The sequence below is a fragment of the Emys orbicularis genome, chromosome 14, assembly GCF_028017835.1.
Source record: "Emys orbicularis isolate rEmyOrb1 chromosome 14, rEmyOrb1.hap1, whole genome shotgun sequence".
NCBI lineage: Eukaryota > Metazoa > Chordata > Testudines > Emydidae > Emys > Emys orbicularis.
This window is the reverse complement of record NC_088696.1, coordinates 43248837-43263622: the sequence shown is the minus strand read 5'-3', so window position 1 is coordinate 43263622 and position 14786 is coordinate 43248837. Positions and strand designations below refer to the sequence as shown.

At 48.9% G+C, this 14786-nt stretch overlaps 1 protein-coding gene across 1 annotated transcript in view; it reads left to right on the top strand.

The window, feature by feature from the left end:
- HYDIN (HYDIN axonemal central pair apparatus protein) overlaps positions 1-14786 on the top strand; it is a 383856-nt gene that overhangs the window by 301073 nt on the left and 67997 nt on the right. Inside the window, 11 exon segments of the mRNA XM_065416810.1 lie at positions 992-1160; positions 3029-3267; positions 3642-3762; positions 4466-4670; positions 6470-6705; positions 8765-8916; positions 9015-9204; positions 10487-10595; positions 12040-12300; positions 12792-12934; positions 14274-14492. Of these exon segments, the coding sequence (XP_065272882.1) occupies positions 992-1160; positions 3029-3267; positions 3642-3762; positions 4466-4670; positions 6470-6705; positions 8765-8916; positions 9015-9204; positions 10487-10595; positions 12040-12300; positions 12792-12934; positions 14274-14492 (2044 nt within the window).

The following is a 14786-nucleotide window of genomic DNA, read 5'->3' as shown; positions in this document are numbered from 1 at the left end:
CTTCCCCCAGTGGCTATTGAGGGGTGGGGGGGGCTTGGGCCCACCCACTACTCCGGGTCCCAGCCCAGGGACCCTATAGATCGCAGCCATCTGCTGTGTCCCTTTAACTATGTCACACCGCTGCTCTAATTCCCTGGGCCTTTTCCCCACGGTGCCTTCACCCTTACCTCAGGGCTTTGTCCTGATGGAGTCCCAGCAACCAGTTCAGGGCTCCTCCTTGCTCGCCCCGGATTCTGGCAGCGCTCCCCTGTCTGGGGTTCTGCAGCTCCGTCAGCCGGCCACACCCCATCCACGTTCCGACAGCTCCAGCAAGGAACTGAACTCCCTCTGGCCTGCAGCTCTTCTTATACTAGGCTGCTGGGCCCTGATTGGCTGTGCCCCACACGGCCACTCTTAGCGTGACTAGATAGCAAGGGTGAGAAATCGGGACGGGGTGGGGGGTAATTGGCACCTATATAAGACAAAGCCCCAAATATTGGGACTGTCCCTATAAAATCGGGACATCTGATCACCCTAGCCACTCTAGGCAGCTTGGAGAACTCTCTCCACTGCCCTTTTTGGGGCGGGATGTGTCAGGGCCATGAGGCCTCCAGCAGGGGGCCTCAGAGGGTCTGGTACACCCCATCACAAGGTGTCAGGTGTTTGTTTTTTTTAAGAACTTCTATTTTGCAAAGCATAGGCACATTCTGCATCCTACAAACAAGGAAGTTAGGCATGAAAATGCAGATTACATGCACAGACAGGTGCATACAGAAAACTCAGACCCTTTGAAAATCTGGCCTTGGAAGTAAATCAAGCTAAAGTCCACAATTTTAATTTCCATCTGGAATCTCTTGAACAAAGCTGAGTGAGATCTTAATGGCCCTTTTCACATTCCTAAGTGTTTTGTGCAGAGGCTCTTAACTGGGTTCCTGGCTATGCAACGGGCTCTAGTGTCCTTAACCAAACAGGCCAATTCACAAAGAGCCTTTGTTTTGTCTCCATCCTTCAGCTTCACTCTAGAATGCCCTGAAGCCAACATGCCAAATTTGAACTCTGTCTTCAACATCCAGCCCCAGAAGGGGACTTTAGCCGCTGTTGACCGCCCCACTCAGATCCAGATCACCTTTCGCTCCAAGAAGGAAATGAAAATTGAAGATAAGCCTATCCTGTACTGCCAGGTGAGATGTCTGTAAAGACCTTGGCACAGGCCAAGCTGGGATGGCTATGACAGCCAGCTGATGGCGCCCTGTGTGCTGTGTATATTCCTTGTCACACACAAGTGGGGATGCACTGGTTAACTGAGGGATCCAGTGCTACCATCCAGGTATTTGTCAAAGCCTTTCATGATGTTCCCGAAACAGGGATGAGCATCCACCTCTAGCTTTGGAATAGGTATTTAAAGAGCCAGCAGTCCTGGCCTCTCCAGGCCTAGCTTCTCCTAGGATTGGAATTAAGGAGCCTGACCCTGAAAAAGCTCAAGGCTACTCCAGGTTTAGCCTTTCCTAGCCAAGAAGTCCCTATAAGAAGAATAATGCAGGAGCATAGAAGATTTCACTCTAAGCCCCTTTCAGCAGGAGTCACTGCAAGGAATAGTACTGACCCAGTGACTGGAGTAGAGAAGCATTCGCAGCTGCTCCATCATAGGTTTCTGTAAGAAGGATGATTCAGGATGGCTGACTGTAAGAAAGTTCACACCCAGGGACTCCACGTCAAGCGTTCTCCAGTGGGAAATAGTGCAAGAGTGTTGGCGGTGGGGAAACTAGAATGATATAAAATGAACCTAGCATACGATCAGTGGATTCAGACTGGCTAGGTTATAGGTCTCAAAATGTAATTGCAAATGGAGAATCATCATCAAGTGGATATGCTTGCAGTGGGGCCCTGCAGTGATCAGTTCTTGGCTCTGTGCTATTTAACATTTTATCAGTGACCTGGAAGAAAACATAAAATCATCACTGATGAAGTTTGCAGATGACACAAAAATTGGGTGGAAAAAAGTGGAAAATAATGAAGAGGTCAGGTCACTGATTCAAAAGTGATCTAGATTGCTTGGTAGGCTGGGTGCAAGGAAAAATAGAATTTTAATAGAGCTAAATGTATTCATTTAGGAACAAAGAATGTAGGTCATATTTATAGGATGGGCGATTCGACCCTGAAAAAGATTTGGGGATGGTGGGTATAATCAGCTGAACGTGAGCTCCCAATGTAACGGTCTGCCCAAAAGAGCTAATGCGATCCTGGGATGCATGAACAGAGGAATCTCAAATTGGATTAGAGAGGTTATTTTACCTCTGTATTTGGCATTGGTGCGACCACTGCTGGAATTCTGTGTCCAGTTCTGGTGCCCACAACTCAAGAAGGATGTTGGTAAATTAGAGAGGATTCAGAGAAGAGCCATGAGAATGCTTAAAGCATTAGAAAAGCTGCCTTATAGCGATAGTCTAAAAGAGCCCAATCGATTTAGTTTAACAAAGAAAAGGTTGACGGTGACGTGATCACAGATCATAAGTATCTACACAGGGAACAAATGTTTGATAATGGGCTCTGCAGACAAAAGGTCTAACATGATCCAGTGGCTGGAAGTTGAAGCTAGACAAATTCAGACTGGAAATAAGGCGTACATTTTTAACAGGGAGGGTAATTAACCACTGGAACAATTTACCAAGGCTCGTGGTGGATTCTCTATCCTGACGATCGTTAAATCAAGCCTGGCTGTTCTTCTCAAAGCTCTGCTCTAGGATTATTGGGGGGAAGTTCTCTGCCCTGTGCTACACAGGAGGTCAGGCAACGTGATCCCAGTGGTCCCTTCTGGCCTTGGAATCTGTGAATCCATGAAAGCTCCTAGGGACTTCTGCCAAGTCTTTGCAAGGGTAATCTTAGGAACGACAAAGGCCTTCAAGTCACCAGGGAACTGACACAAGCGGGGGGGAGTGCTTGGCTAAGTGTGCCATGGCTCCCAGGCTGTAGGCAGCAACTCTGTGGATTTATGAGACAGACCAGCAGAGTCCTCTAAACTCCACTTGCCAATCCACCCTCCTCTGCCCAGGTGATTGAGCCCAATGTCTGTGAAGGAGGCGAGACCATTGCCAGCATTCCAGTGAAAGTGTCAGTGAATTCTTTGTTCACCAAGTACAGCATTTCCCCAGCCTCGCTCGTCAACTTTGGCTCCATGATGAACAGCACCCGGAAGACCTGCAGCTTCACTCTGGAGAACAAAGGTGCTCTTGATTTCAAATACTTCATCGGCAAGCTAATACGAGATCTGCCCATCCTACCAAAAAAGGGGTAAGAGAAAGCACCAGCGAATGCTGACGACTCTGTGCCTCAATTTCCCCATCTATAAAATGGGGGTGATGACATTGACCTCCATCGTAAAGCACTTTGAGCTCTGCTGATGACAAGTGCTATAGAAGAGATAGGGCTTATTAGTGCCCTTCTTTGTAAAGTGCTGGGATTTATGGATGAGAGATTGCATACGTGACCAGTGTTGTTGTTAATGGCCTTCAGCCAGGCATGCTCTTGTGTGTATTCAATTTGGCACTTGCTCAGAATGGGTGTGCCCCTTCCTAGGGCAAGCCCAGCCCTGGGACAGTCAAACCCAGGAGGGGATTGGACACAGTGGAGACCCCAGCATGATTTATTTCTGCTGTTCCTTCCAGACCATCTCACATCAAGCACTCCCGTTCCCGTGACAGCGAGACCTTAAGCAAAATCCCTCCTATTGGCAAACAAAGCAAGCGCACGGAATCTCTTCAGAAGGACATCAACCTTGTTGCGCAGGTGGGTACATGTTCCAACCCGCTCCTCACATCTGCTGCAGTGTCTTGCTAGGGCCCTTCTCCAGTCTGAGTTCTTCTGCTCCCCCAGGGGTGACCCTGCCTGGGCAGCTAGATCAGAGAATGTGCTGTTGTCATTCACGGTATGTCTGCTCCAGAGCTGATATTCTTACTCTGGGTGATTTTCTTTCTCACGTGCTTTCCCCTTTCTCTCCCCCAACCTTTCTACTCTCATTCTTCCCTCCTACTTTTCCAGGAAGATACTTCTCCTTTTTGTTTTGCTCCCCACCAGAAATCAGGATCCTTGCTGTTTTCCCCTCCCTTTACTTCCCAATCCCCCTTCCTTTGACCAGGGAGGATCAGATGCTGCTTCTTCTACAGTTTGGCAACATCACTCTTACGCTGACCAGAAGGTTTCTGGTGCTTCCCCTGCCGCCTAGGGCAGGGGGACTGAGGTAGGTTCCTGAACTTGGCTGTGTGCACATGACATGACCATTAAACTGACAGCCCAATGCTTTGTGCATCCTCTTTAGGAGGCTGTTGGAGTACTGAGAGTTCATTCCATGTCCTAGCGGCCCCAGGGAATGTGCAGTGGTCATGACTGGCTGTAGGGAAGCAGGGAGAAATGAAGGGAGTGGAATGCTCCTCTCCTGGGACTGTTAACTGGCAGGATATCTGAGGCAGGCTTTCCCTGGATTCTTTTGCAGGCTCGCTTCACTCTAGGCATGTTCACAGTGTATCCTGGATTTGGATCCATCCCTGCAGGAGGCCAGCAGATCATCACAGTTGATTGTTTAGCAGAGCCAGTGGGAAAGTGTGAGGAATACCTGGCCATTGACATCACCGACAGGGACCCTGACGATAATCCGGGAGGCATCCCATACACCTTGATTGCTGAGTCATGCCTACCAGGTATAGACATGTTCTGTACAGCCATTGGCTGAATCACTGCGTCCACTCCCTCTTCCCCAAGGAGCATATGGAGTGGGGTGGCATTATCCCTGACACCCCCCTTGAGAGAGAAGATGGCTCATCTTGAAAATCTCCACTGCCTGCCTCCATTCCTTGCTGGATTTGGCAGCACATTATGGGATAGTAGGTAACCAACTCTCATGCTTCAGAGTGTAAACTGACCACTGCAGGCAGGCTCAGGAAGGCATTCCCCCTCGCTGGTGTCCAGCCTAGGTGTGCTGTATGGAGCAGGGAGGACTGTTTTCTTTTGAGGCATCAGCTGGCAACTGCTGGAGGTAGGAGACAGAAGCTGATGAACCAGCGATCTGATCCACCAGGTCAGTAAGGGGAAGGGCCAGTGACCCCTGACAGCCTGTACAGTTATTTAGCTGTCACAGAGGTATCAGGTATTTCCTAATGTTTCACTGTGTTTTCCCCTGCTTGCTTCTGGCTCAGTCCTGGCTGACGAGAGAGAACGATCATTCTCCGTTCCCCGTTGGTCTCGTCCACAGCTGGTTGGCCTCCCTTTCTCTAGACTGAACATTCCTACTCTCCCAAACTCCACAGGTCAAATCTTGCAGCCTCCTCCTCTGCACTGCCCCCAGCTTGGGTCACCCTTTCAAAGCCTGGTGTCGCAACAGTCACCAATGCAGAGCTCCAGCAGGAGCTGAGTAGATAGCGTTTCTCAGCACGGGCTTGCACAGCTCCTTCTGGGCCTGATCCAAGCCCAGCTGAAGTCAGTGGAAAGTCTCTCACTGAATTCTGGGGGCTTTGGATTGGGCCTTCTATCCCCTTCCTTCCCGAGAGAGGCTGGCGTCTGGAAGGGCTGGATAGGCTGACGGAGAGGCCTGCAGCATATCTGTTTTGCCATTCCCCAGTCGCTGTTGCTTTTTTGCCATAAGGGATCATGAGAAAAGAGTTGGCCTGAGGAATAGATTCTGGGCCAAACCCTGAAGTGTGTGCTTCAGCTGTGCTCCATCCTCACTCGAGCAAAATGTATCCAAGTCAAAGGAACGGATAAGGGCTTCAGGGTCTGACCCGCTGTAAATAGGGCCAGGGCGTTAGGGAGCAGTTCTACCCTGGGGTTAGTGGAAGAATGCATCATGCTAACCTCAAGGGCCAGATCAGGCCTGTTTAGGGGGCAGTGCAGTGCCAGGTTGCCCAGAGAGCCATGACAGCAGGGAAAGCACAGAGATGTTCCTGTGATGTCAGTTACCGTTTTTGTGTACAACGAATGTTCTCTCCTCCTGATAGTTTTGTCCCCCGTGAAGGCCCTTCCATACAGGAATACAGCCTGGAGAGCTGGGCTTTGTGCACTTTGCCACTGGTGTAACCCCACACCCCTGGGGGGGTTATTGGCAGTGGGAATTGAACCTGGGCTCTCTGGTTCTGAAAGCCTGAGCTGCTATTGCTGGAAATAAATGTTGGCTCCGACTGTAGTGGGCTCATCGACCCCTCTCAGAGTGGCCCAGCCACCACTAATGTGGGACAGAGTGCCACACTGAGTGGCTGCGGGGTAGACAAATGCAGGTGATAGTGGCACATGCCTTAAGATCCAGAGGTCTGAGGTTCAATACGAATTGCTGACAACTCACTCAGGGGTGTGCCATTGCCCTGACTTGTGCAAACAGGATTCTGGAGTCAAGCTCATCCTGCATTAATGCCACTGAAGTCAGTAGCGTTGCTCCCAAGACAAACTAGGCCTGTGTTTCTCAGCCAGAGAACACACTGTCTCCGCTGTCATGTCTCTCTTCCCTCAGCCTTTGTGGTCGATGACATCGGGTCCATTTTTGAGGAACATCGGATCTGCAGCAACATCAACCTTTACCAGATCCTGCAGGCAGTGGAAGGCGGAGGAGTGTTTGTATCAGATGAGAACAAGTTCATCTTCAGTAACGTCCTGGTTGGGCACCAGGCAACAGCTCGGTTCAAGATCGCCAATGTGGGCAGAATTCCTTGTGACGTGGTCCTCGCGGTCAAGCCTGTCTCCAGCAAGGTCAGAATAAGAGCTGAAGGGTCGGGTGTGGGACCATCCACTGGAGGCCCCACAAGCAAGTTGGAGTTTCATGCAGGGTTTCTGAGATGTGTGTCTCAGCCTTGCCTGGTCTGGAACAGTGCAGGGTAATAGAATGTCACTCCCACCCCTGCCCAGCAGTGTTAGACTGCTGCCCATGCTGATCCTGCTGCCAGATCCACAGTGAAGCTCCGATCAGCTCAGTGCTGGCGGTGCCTGGAATGAGGTACGGGAAGCTGAGCACCGATCACATGGGATCTGATAAGATATGGATCTGATTAGTAACCACGTCCTGTGAGGAAGAAGAAAGCAATCCCTAAGGAGTCCTAGGCCAGGTCTACACTACCGCGGTAGTTCGACAGCTGGCAATCGAACTTCCGTGTTCGATTTATCGCGTCTGGTCTGGACGCGATAAATCGATCCCGGAAGCGCTCGCCGTTGACTGCGGTACTCCAGCTCGGCAACAGGAGTACCGCGGAGTCGACGGGGAGCCTGCCTGCCGCGTGTGGACCGCATCTGAACCGCGGTAAGTTCGAACTAAGGTATGTCGACTTCAGCTACGTTATTCACGTAGCTGAAGTTGCGTACCTTAGTTCGAATTTGGGGGTTAGTGTAGACCAGGCCCTAGAGAGAAATGTGTTATGCTCTTACAAAGCACACGGGATCTTTATAGAGGAAGGTAAATATACAGCATTTAGAGGGTCATCCTGTCCTTTGTTCCGTTGTTCTGATTTAATCAATTGTCCTTAGGGGTGCCAGCCTTCACCTCAGGGTCGCCAATCTGCCCTTCATTATGGATGTGCGTTGATGATTCTTTGATGTCCTTTAAGTCTCTTCACTCCTTGTTCCTTGACTCTGGCTATAACAATGGCCTTCACACCTTATCTTTTCCTGAGGCATACATTCCTCATTCACACAAACAGATTGAGAATACAAACAGTAGTATTTTATATCGAGCAAAAAGGCATTGCAAATTAAACCCTGCTAAGTTTTACAATCAATAACCAAGACAATTTACATTGGGACCCAGGCCTTCAATGTTCCTCTAATCTACTTAACATAGACACAATAGAGAATCCTGTCTCTTACTTACTAAAACCTTAAAACAAAGAAATGTATATTTAACTAGAGTGCCTATATTGTAATACATATAGGAAACCATAGTAGACATTATAACTTATCCTAAAACAAAAGGGTGACCATAATCACTCATAAGGATTGTTCTGGTCTGTCATTCCTTTCTGCTATTCTAAAAGGGTGGCTGACAGGATGAAATCAAATCATACATTAATTCTCATAGTACATTATAAAATCCAGATCCTACAAATGTCCCCTCTCTCCCATGGGGTGACAGAAACCCCATTCCTCACAGCAGCCAGTCAGAAGAACCCAGCAAACGGTTTTGTGATAAGAAACCCTAATTATCCCCCCTTCCACTGCCAGACTTGCCAGCATCCCACACTGTGAGAAGCCCCTTCCTTAAATCGATCCTGACCCTTGACAAAATTATACCCCGAGGAATGGCACTGATGTGTTGGTCTGCCCCGGCGTAAAGCCAGTCTGGGTTGTTTTCAGCACCTTTTGATCTCTTTTCCTCTTCTTCAGCTGGACGACTTTCTCTCCTTTAGTCTGGTGGTTAGTAGATAGACACAAAGGGGCTGATGAGCAATAAATAATCTGGGCACTGAAGTGTGGAGTTAATTGAGTGACTAATACAGCCATACAAACAGCTATCTGCTATGCTGCAGTGGTGGGCCCTTGCCTTCAGTTATCACACACTGTTGTCTCAAATACCCCACTATTTCCCACCACTTGGAACAGGATGTGGTTTTTCTGATCCTGACAGCACATTTGTTAAGTCAAGAAACATGCTGTTTGACATCCCTTCCTGTGACAGGAGTGGACAACCTCCTGACAGCTGAGGGAAGAGTCTTGCCCATGTGGCTCTTACACTGTGTGTGTTTTGTGTGTGTGAATTCCACTGACTGTGGCTATGGGAGGGGTATTTCACAACCACCCCTGCTGTCTGGGTTTCCCTAAGGCTGCTGCCCGCATTAACGACATCTTCGAGGTGGATCCCATTCGGATGTGCGTCCCCAGCCGCTCCCATGCCTTTGCTGCCGTGACTTTCACCCCACAGACGATGCAGAGCTACCAGTGCGTTTTTGAGGCTTTCATTGATGGACTGCCAAGGTAAATTAACCCACTGCTTCCTGGGGGCGGGCTTTCCTATTCTCTGTGTACATAGTAAGCATGTGCCTGGAACAATGATTTTTTCCTACTCCCTGCAGCTTGGTTGCCAAATCACGAAATTTAACATTTGATATCACCGGGGACGGGAACTTCCCCCGAGTGACCATCTTGCGCCCTGTCCTCCGCAACAGAAGAGGGAACCCACTGCTCCTCTTCAAGAGGCTCTTGCTAGAGCGATCGGAGAAACTCCCTTTTGTCCTTAAGAACAGTGGCATGATACCCGTCCAGGTAATAACTGGCTAGGCAAAAGCTTAAAAGATGGCACTGAAGCAAACTCTCCTCCTGTTATGGACAAGCCTTATAGAACTTAATACAAATGAAGCCAGTAGAGATGTCTAGAAAGCACAGTAAAACTCCATGGAATTGAATAGAGAATGAGATCCCTTCTGCATGTGTTTGGAACCATCCTATAGAATTCCATAGTAAGGATATAATTCTCTATTAAACTCCATAGGATGCTTCTGGAGACCAATAGAAAAGCTCCTATTTGCTATCAGATTCTATAGGACAATTCCAAAGGGGAAGGCTTTTGATTGGTCATCTTTGTCTCCTTTCCAATAACTTCTTCACTGTCTTCTCCTTTCTGTGCCTTAATAAACCACTAAGGGCTTGTCTACACTTACATTTTATAGCGCTCTAACTTGCTGACTCGGGGATATGAAAAATCACCCCCCTGAGCGCAGCAACTCTGAGCGCTTTAAAGCGCTAGTGCAGACAGGCCCCGAGCCCAGCGCTCGGAGCTAATCCCCTCGTGGAGGTGGATTACCAGGCGAGCTCTCTCCCAGCGCTCGCACGTCAAAGCACTGCAACAGGAGTGTTCCCGCGGCAGCACTTTGAAGTTTCCAGTGTAGACGTACCCTAACTGAAATGGGTGTCAGTCAGCCAAGAGAGCAAATGACTGACTTTCACTGACTTGCCCCTGGGGGCGTGTGATTTTCTGACCAATTTGTCATTCTTACTTAACAATATCAGAAGAAAACTGTTGTTTTCCTCTTCACAGTTTGGTTCTAATTATGAGAATGCGTCTGTTACATTCTAATTCCATTCTGCTCTACATGATTACATTTTAATACTGTCTAATTACATTCTATTCTATTTGATTACCTTCTAATTACCTTCTATTACGTTCTAATTCCATTCTACTCAGTTACATTCTATTCTATTTAATTCCATGCTATTACACTATAATTACATGCTATTCTACTTGATTGTAATGAGAAAGTATTAAAATTAATTCTATTTTAATTCTATTCTATAGTTACCTTTTAATACTTTCTCATTACAACCTGTTCTATTTGATTACCTTCTAATCGCGTTCTGTTGTATTCAGATGAATTCTAATGATAGTCTGTTCAGTTTCAGAGGAATATAGTCTGTTCTGTGTGATTACATTCTAACAGTGAAAGCAATGAGTGTTCGGTTCTCTGGGACATCGGTAACATTCGATGACTCCACTTGCTGCCCCATATCCTAGCCCGTGTTGCCATGCTTTGTGTTTTTCTTTCTCCAGGTGATGGTTGACCTGTTGGATGATTATGGAGTTTTCTCACTGAAACCCAGGCCTACCACTCACTGCCTCTATGTGGCTCAGAGTGAGGGGGATGAATCGGGCAGAGAAGGTAAATGCAGTGAGCCTGGCAGGAGTGAAGAATTCCACCAGCTCTTGTAGGGGATGTCTTCAGGTGATTGGCACCAGGGTCTGAGCCCCAAGACTAGACTAGCCCAGGAGTGAGCAGCCAGGCCAGAAAGTGCTGCCTGAGTTACTGGGTCCTCACTGGTGCTGCAGACACCGGGACTTCTGGGGCACTTCCCATGGATCTTTGTGCCGCAGTGCATTGAGCTGCTCTGTGATTCCTTCCCAGTGAATTGTGGGAGAATTTGTCCTTCTGGGCACACGGGGGAATTGTGGGAAGGCATTTGAGGATTACCAGCACTCAAATGGTTTAGCCTGAGTACTTGCTGCAAAGTGGGTGGGTTACCAGCCTGAGAGAAAGCCGTGCCTCACCTGTAGCCGATAACCATGGACAGACCAGCTAGCCCTGTTTGAAAGCACCATCACACTGGATGGAGTGAGGAGGGTTTTGTGTGTGGATGGGAGTCAGGTTGGAACCAGCATCTGAGTAAGAGCCCAAGTTACCTCTGCAGCAAAGACATACTCATAGAGCCTGCAGTATGGAGCGAGTCTGTCATGAGACCTCCTCCCGGTGGAACTCAGCCATCCTCCAGGAGAACAAGGGTTTGGAGACAGCCATGCTTTAGCTGGTTTTCCTCTTCAAACCTCTTAGGAATGTTTCCTTCTGTGTCATAACTATAAACCTTCCTGTATACAGTACTATAAAATCCCTCCTGGCCAGAGGCACCAAAATCCTTTTACCTGTAAAAGCTCAGGTAACCTGGCTGACACCTGACCCAAAGGACCAATAAGGGGACAAGATACTTTCAAATCTGGGGGGTGGTGGAGGCTTTTGTTTTTGCTCTTTTTTTTGGTGGTTGTTCGCTCTTGGGACTAAGAGGGACCGGACATCAATCCATGCTCTCCAAATCTTTCTGAACAAGTCTCCCATATTTCAAACTTGTAAGTAACAGCCAGGCAAGGCATATTAGTTTATCTTTGTTTTCTCAATTTGTGAATGTTCCCTTTGCTAGAGGGAAGTTTATCCCTGTTTTGTTGTAACTTTGAAACTTAGGCTAAAGGGGGTTCCTCTGGGCTCTTTGAATCTGATTACCCTGTAAAGTTATTTTCCATCCTGATTTTACAGAGATGATTTTTACCTTTTCTTTTTAATAAAATCCTTCGTTTAAGAACCTGACTGATTTTTCCATTGTCCAAAGACCCAGGGATTTGGGGAAAGAGGAACTCCAAATGGCCCGTTCCCTGTTTCTTGTTAAATCACTTGGTGGTGGCAGCGTACCAGGTTTTAACCTAAGCTGGTAGAAATAAGCTTAGGGGGCTTTCATGAGGGTCCCCATATCTGTACCCTAGAGTTCAGAGTGGGGCGGGAACCCTGACAGTCTGCAACTCTCAGTTCTGATTTCCAGCCCAAACACTCCATTCCTTTGCAGGAAGGAAACCCCACACAGCTTCCCTAATCCTGCAGAATGGTGAGTCGGCAGAGTTTGATGTGCTTTTCAAACCCAGCCTGGCCCAGCGGGTGGAAGGGAAAATCCATCTGTCAGTGGTGGACAATCAGTATGAGGAAACCTGCATTCAGATGGTGGGAGAGGGCTACCAAGACGATATCACGCTGGATAACATCCATGGGTTGGTAGCAGAGAACAACGAGGAGAATGCAGAGGGGCAGCTGGAGGAGGACAGAGTGGAGGGTAAGAGGCATTGTTCAGAATAATTTGGCCCCTTCGAGGTTTTTAGAAGGTAAATCAGGATTTTGGATTGAGCCTGCTGCTGTTGAAGTAAACATCTGAAATTGTGAAATTGACCAATTTTAAACCCCTCTGCCATGAAATTGATCAAAATGGACAGTGAATTTGGTAGGGCCCTACTTATTGTGCCCTCTCTACAGCTGGGTTTGTGTGTCTCTGTTACACAGGACACCTGAGCGTATGTCCTCCAAGTGGAAAGGTGTGTTTCAGGCTGTAATGTATTGTGGAGGCCTTTTGATTTCAGTGAGTGGAGAGGTGCATGTGTCCGTGGATGAGAGCTGGATGCACTGCTTGAGGAGGGGCTGCTCTAAGAGCCCTCTCTGGTTGAAGTATGTGCCAGTGGATGGGAAGGGAGCCACGTGCTGTGCGAGTCGTCACTGCCCTACAAGTGCTATAACCAAATCAGTGAGCATCCCCATTTTCGTTCTTCCTAGCTGCCAGAGAAGATCACATCCAGTTTGGGGACTGTCACATCGGGAGGCCCTACCAGGTGACCTTCACGATAACCAATCGCAGCAAAGCAGACGTGATGAGGTTTGAATGGCCTGCTGCGGCTTCGCTTGTCTTCTCTCCCCAGGTATACAGGGACCACTTTGTTTTATCCCATGCACAAAAGGTCGCTCAGCAAGTGATGTGTAGTTAGCAGAGCACTGACCCAGAGCTAGGTGGCAGTGCTCCTGGCTGCCATGCAGGCGCTCCGGTTTGTGTCTTGGGTCAGTTCTCTGAATCCTTGGACTTGCAAAGGTGGGAGGCAGAACGGTCAGCCCTCGTGGGGGAGTCATGGGATCCCACCCTGCTGGGAAACTGCTCTTGCTCCCTGAGGGCTCTCGGTTGCAGAATTTCACTGGGTTCAGAATGGCCATTCCCTTTTTAAAGTAAGGTGTAATAGGGCTGCGCCTTCCTGGAGCGCCCTCCTGCAGCAGAACAGGGATGCCTGCCTCCGTTTCCCTCCACCAGAGTCCCCAGAAATAGCCCAAACAGTCTTTCTTACTACAAATAGCCCTCTGGGGTTAATTTATTATAAACATCCCCTGCACATAAACCATAACAGTACCTCGAGGAGAGCCCTGCCGCCCTCACTCTGCCCCCGTTCACAGGTCTGACTCTGGCGCCCCTCACCACACTTCACTCCCAGCCTTCAGCCCCCTCTGGCCTGTTGCCTTCAGCTCTCCAGCTTAGAGAGCTAGCAAGTGTCTCCCTCTGCTGCTCTCAGCCTTCAGCCCTCTCTGGCTGTCTCTGGCTTGGCTCTCTGGCTCAGGAAGGTCTGCCAGCTAGCCCCTCTGCTGCCTCCCAAGCCCTCAGCCCTTTTCAACCTCCTGGCACTGGCTTTGGCTCTTGAAAGTCAGTAGACTTCCTGGGGATACCTCCCTCTTTCCACAGAGGGCCTGCAGGAGGCTCTCTACAGCTGGCCCCAGAGACCTCTCTGGCCTCCTGACTCACCGGCTCTCCCTAGTCCTTTATAACCCCCCAGGTGCCACTCCACCCTCTTCATTGGCCAAACTGAGAACGGCTGTTCTGGCACAGGTGAGCTGAACCTCCTTCATTTACGGGGCCAGAAACCCTGTGACATGAGGCCACTGAGCGAGACTGAATTGCTATAGGTTCCGGTGTCATCTGTATGCTGATATCCAGCTTTGCATCGTCTTTCCATTAGACCCCGGTGGAGCAGCTTCCTAGAGGTGGTCCCTTGAGTGTGTTGTGGCTGGTGGCCATGTGGGGAAGCACGCACCACCATTGCCTAGGCTAGCTCTAAACAGAGGTGAATCTGGCACCAAATTCACTGCATGGAAAAATGCAGACTCGCATTCTAGCCATTCCATTTCTTCTCCATGTAGCTCACAATAACACTCCATCCTTTGCTGGCCACAGACTGACCATGGATGAACTAATGGCATTGGCTCTCTGATCCTCTCCAGGTTGGCCACCTCCATGCTGAATGTGCTAAGGATATCACAGTGACTTTGAAATCTAATGTTCCTGTCACCTTCAAAATGCACACGGTTAAGTGTAAGGTGTCCAGAATCACCTTCCAGCATCCTGCGGACCAGGTCCCTGACTGGGATGACCGCCTGCATACTGTCAAGTGGGTGGATGCTCTGAGGAGCCTGACGACCACGCGCCCGACAAAGAGGAAGGTAAGAACAAGTGAAACAAACACAATAGCATTTGGAGCCATCCGCGTAAAGCCTAAAGACAAAGGGTCACATTCAGCTGCTCTGCACAAACGTTTAACAGCCAGGGTGATGAACCATCGGAACAAGCTACCAAGGGAAGAGATGGATTCTCCAATCCAGACTTGAGGCCTTTCTGTAAATAGGTATTAGCCTAGTGGTGCAGTGGGCTAGTGAGCACAGGGCATGGGCAGCTGGGTGGAATGCTGTGGCCTCCGTTATAACGGAGGTCAGACTAGATGATCTAATGGTCCATTT